Below are 4,712 nucleotides of genomic sequence, written 5' to 3'. Positions count from 1 at the left end.
AGACAGCGCATCCGGTCCTGCAGCATCTGTGCTGGTCCAGTTGACTGCTATCTTCCCCGGTAGGGCACAAGCATCGAAGGCGTTGGAAAGGGAGGGGGGATGAGTGAGTGCTTATCAGTGTAAGTGTGTGTGTGTGTGCGTGTCCATAGTTTAGCTGAGACAGTGTCCTTCGGCCTATCAGGCTAAGTAAACAGTCCTCCAGCCAATCCAGGTGTCCTTTATTTGACAAGCTCAAGCTTTTTGGAAGCTTTGTGTGTTTTCCAGACTTACCTCAAAGACCAATATTGTAGTTATGGAGATCTCAGTTATTTACTTCACAAATTTATCGTTTTTATGTAGTTTATTACATTTACAGGTTTTGTTGTTGGCATTTTTGTTCCCTTTCTTCCTTCTGTTTTGTTTCCTTTATTATAGTCAGATGAATTTTTGTTCACCCAGGGGTTTCATATCTGCCTAATTGCCTCATGTGTGTATTTAAAGGCTCAGTCTCCCTTTGGCCTTTGACAGAGCATCTGGTAATACAGGAAACTAAACTTTAATAATAAACATTTACAAAACAAATTTAGAGGATTCATATTTTTCTACTAGTCTTAAAACACATCTTTTTTCAGGGAAATATAGACCTTAAATTTCTTGATTTCAGAATTTTGATGGAACCATGCTTCCCACTCACACACAATGTAACACATACAATTATTGTGATGGTTTTAACGAAAACCACACTTTCAGTACAGTGGATGTCTAGGTCTGGGATCTTAACTTTCTGTTGAGGGAGTCATTTCCAATGTCAATGATGTGTCTCATGGCGTTCATTATTATAGCATCCATGTCAGGATTCAGTTCTGTTTCTGAGTGGTAGTTCTTCACTGGAAAAATAAAGTTAATAGGGATGCCCACACATTTGCTGAACTCCTCAATCTAAATTAAAAAACAAACAAGAAATATAAAAAATATGAGAATTATTTTGACAGTTTAATTATAATGCATTCCTGTATACAGTTCTATTAAAATAATGTACCCTTTTCTGCAGACATTCGCTTCTGTAGACATTTTTCACATCATGTTTTATCTCAGGAAAAGCCTCGTCAATTTTGGTGAAAATTGCCACTTGTGGAATCTCTGACAAAATAAAATACAAATATTGAGTGAATGGATTGTGATGTGAGATAAGTGTTTCCTAACACTTTTAGTTGTACATAAAAGACGGTGGTCCAATTTCTATCTGGAAAAATCATGAAAAATTTGGTAACTTCCAAATGACTGTGGTTACAACTGTGACTGTGATTTGTGAACTGTGATTATAACTGTGAATCCAAAGACCAGGTACTTGGAGCTGCTGCGTGGCACATACGAGTCTGATGTTGGTGGAATAGTATTGACAGCTGAGATAATGTACAGGATATACAGGGGGAATCTGTGGGTGTTTTAGCAAATAAACTGATGCGCTGTGGCTCCAATTGCTCAGTGTAGCTCTCTCTTAAACCCATTTTACAAACTCTGGTTTAGACTCTGATCCTACCTACATTCTGCAAATCTCAGGTGGGTTATGTTTGTATACTGTTTGTATATTATTTATGTCTTTGTGCTTTGTGCTATTTTGCTCTTGTGAAGATAGCTCTTATTTGTTCAATTCTTCATTTACTTTAATTTTCACTTATAAATGCTATATAAGACAAAAATAATCCTCTTTTTTGAGGAGGTATTTAACTAAAAAAATATATAATCACATATTTTGACTTTGAATTATATATTTTACGTGTGAGCTTACTAATTAATACATTTCTATCTGTATTTATAAATTATATACTAAGAGTAATGCTTCATTAATAAGGAATTAAGGGCTGACTTATAGCTTAACAATGTGAATAAGTGTTATTCTTTATTGATGGGTGTTTACACTGAAATAACAATAACAATAACAAGTACTGATGGCTTACATTGGATTTTTTAAGGCAGTTAGTTCCCATTGTAAAAAGAAGAAGGAGTGATTTTTGCTCACCCAGCTCATTGGCTTCATCTCTGATGTCCTGTATTGCTTCCACAGTGGCATTACTCATCAGAGATGTAGTGTTGGCATCAACAACACAAACCAAAACGTGCACTTTGTCATTCTCAGTTGGAGTTCTGTTGTAGTATCTATCGCCTTTTGACAGTTTATTTTCAGGGTTGAACTAAAAGATAAAGTGTAAACATAAAACAAATAATGTAAAATGATGAATTACCAAAAAAAAAATAATAATAATAATGTAAAAATCTCATTCTTTTAACTGAATGTCAGAATTTTAAAAATGCAGTAACTCTACCACGTAACCATCTTTTATGTGGCCCTTCAGCGCCTGTTTGACATCTTTCACATGAATTCTTCTGTTTCTTCTGCTGGTTGTGAATTTCAACCCCATCATGTCATTTAGGACAAAAGGGTAAAAGGCATTTCCCTTTTTGATCCTGTAGGTTGTATACTGTGGATCACATATGGAGAATACATTTATTTATTTTAACATTCAAACACTCTAAGAAACAGGTCCCATAATGATTATAAATTCAGAAGAATTTTAGAATCTACTGAGCTCTTGTTATTTTCATAATTTGTTGCCTCCACAGCATCACCCCTGGGTTAGTGGAATTTCATACCGAAACTTCAAGGTGAAAATTTTTAAGTTATTATTTTGGCCTTTTGAAACCAGAGGTGGTGAGCAAGGGGTGAATCTGATAGAGAAACTAAAGTGCCACTACTACTAGAAAGCGGCATTTGTAACACGAGCTGGTGAGGCAGGAGGGGCTAACAAAATCAGACAATGATAGCTATTGCATCTAGTAATAGCTAGTGCTCATTAGCACCAAGTATTACAGGGTTAGCTCATTGATGCTACTGATAGGATAGGAACATGGTGCATTCATTTGGTGGAACATAAGACTATCCGATTCCAGTTCTCACCACATGTTAACTTGGCATACATGACAGTAAAAGATAGATAAAAGCCTTCACCAACTTGCACATTCATGGATAAAGCCAGATCACTGCTCTGCCTACAAGTTATTTAGTGAGTCACATATTAACTGTTACTGGCATAGTTGTACTCTGTCCATACCTTTTTGGTGGAACAGTCACAAGAGTTAGCCACCAAAGCCTCGCAACATACTCTCTTTTGTAAGACGCTGTTTACAGAATTGATGAAACTAGATTTTCCAGCTCCAACTGGACCATGAAGAAGGATCCTAAGATTTTGTTCTTCAACCTCAGGTTTGTAGTTCTCCACAAAATGCTGATCAGTTGAGTTCTCTCTGCTTAGGAAAGGAAATATTACATTATCTCACACCTTACATGGAAAAAATGAATAGACATGGAACAACTGGGTAGTTTACTGACTAAACAGAGGAAATAATTCAAATGTATTTTTTTCTGTGAGCTTCACTCACCCATTGTTAATTTGCCTCCACGGGTTTTCAAGAACTGACATGAAACAGTTTAAAGAGAAAATAATATTTATGTATAGTACATTTTTTTTTGGATGACAACTCGTATCATTATAGCTTTTGAATAAACTTACATAGAGATGGAGCAACTGTTTTTGAAGACGAAGAACCCATAACTGAAATATTTATTCTATTTAATTCAAAGTTTACAGAAACGATTTCATTTTTGCTTTGGATTAAAATGAACCTACCTTTGCTTGACAAAGCCTGCCACCCAATGCCAGAATGTGAACCTATCTACAGTTTTAAAGTCTTCCAAATCTGTTTTTTCTTTCAATTTAGCAGAACATGTGACTTCTAGGACTTCCCCTTTGTCACAGTTTACTTTCATTTTCATCTTGTTTATAGATGAAAACAGCAACATATTGATGTTTCCACTGTCACGTTTACTGAAAATATTTAATCTTACATCCTAACAGCGTGCTGTGTCACTGTGTCTTAATGATTTCTGGAAAATGATAAAATTTTAACTGTGGCTTTTCATTTGGTTGAGTTTGATATACTTCTATCATATAAAGTCATGTATTCCCACAAGGGGTTCTGCAAATTATTAGTTTGGATTCGGTAGACAGACACTATCTCTACTTTTAAGATTAGGCTTCGTGCACATTTTATATTAAAGGTTTCTGAGTGTTGCAGTATAATATGTAGCTATAGTAGCAGCACTGTTTCAGTCTTTGACAAAATAACATTCAAAACTTTTTCCCAGTTGACATTCAGTGATTGTTCATAATAATCGCTCTCCTGCTGTAACTGGACGGATTTAAAAAAAACAAAAGATTTTCATTTCAGCATTAAAGTCTGAAATATCTTTTAACCTGGTAAAAGTTGACCTGGTAGACCTTCTAGAACTTGTGCTCTCTGGAGTTTTTGTGCCAGGAGAGATGAAGAGACCAACAGAGAGCAGAGAGCCTGAGAAAGCTGAAAGTTGTGAGACAGGAGAGAGAAAAGGACAAAGTTGTATGTTGTGAGTTTGTAGGTGATGTTAATGAATGCTGTTCTTTGCATGTGTTTTTCAGGCTGTGGCATTAACAGAAACTAATGGTTAGTCTGTTAACAGAAACGAGCAGCTCTGTGGTCGTCATGTTTCCTCTGTCAGATAAAAATACTTCAGCTGCTCAGGTTGTCATGCAGGACTGTTAGTGTGCAAACAGAATCACACTTAGATCAGTTCTGCTCACATATATGTCACAGATTTATATTTCACTGGTGTGGTTTGAATCGTTTTATAGTTTGCA

At 35.8% G+C, this 4,712-nt stretch overlaps 1 protein-coding gene across 1 annotated transcript; it reads right to left on the bottom strand.

The window, feature by feature from the left end:
• Positions 1-386: 386 nt before the first annotated feature.
• Positions 387-3,675, bottom strand: LOC106455964 (interferon-induced protein 44-like). The gene is made up of 7 exons (XM_013907902.1): positions 3,666-3,675; positions 3,418-3,451; positions 3,090-3,282; positions 2,304-2,459; positions 2,000-2,171; positions 1,019-1,119; positions 387-918 (listed from the first exon to the last, which is right to left on the bottom strand). Exons 4-7 carry the CDS (start codon positions 2,400-2,402, stop codon positions 742-744), a joined length of 549 nt encoding a protein of 182 aa, XP_013763356.1. The 5' UTR covers positions 2,403-2,459; positions 3,090-3,282; positions 3,418-3,451; positions 3,666-3,675; the 3' UTR covers positions 387-741.
• Positions 3,676-4,712: the final 1,037 nt, after the last annotated feature.

The sequence above is a fragment of the Pundamilia nyererei genome, unplaced genomic scaffold, assembly GCF_000239375.1.
Source record: "Pundamilia nyererei isolate P.nyererei 1_Seehausen unplaced genomic scaffold, PunNye1.0 scaffold00597, whole genome shotgun sequence".
In the NCBI taxonomy this organism is placed as follows: domain Eukaryota; kingdom Metazoa; phylum Chordata; class Actinopteri; order Cichliformes; family Cichlidae; genus Pundamilia; species Pundamilia nyererei.
Note: the sequence above shows the minus strand (reverse complement) of the source record. Positions and strands in the feature narration are given on the sequence as shown.

Bases quoted from the DNA above. Each gene is read 5' to 3' on its own strand.
- LOC106455964 (XM_013907902.1), bottom strand. From the start codon at position 2,402: ATGATGGGGTTGAAATTCACAACCAGCAGAAGAAACAGAAGAATTCAT. The intron at 2,172-2,303 runs GTAGAGTTACTG...TTTATCTTTTAG, and splicing joins ACATAAAAGATGGTTACGTG to TTCAACCCTGAAAATAAACT. The intron at 1,120-1,999 runs GTGAGCAAAAAT...TTATTTTGTCAG, and splicing joins AGATGAAGCCAATGAGCTGG to AGATTCCACAAGTGGCAATT.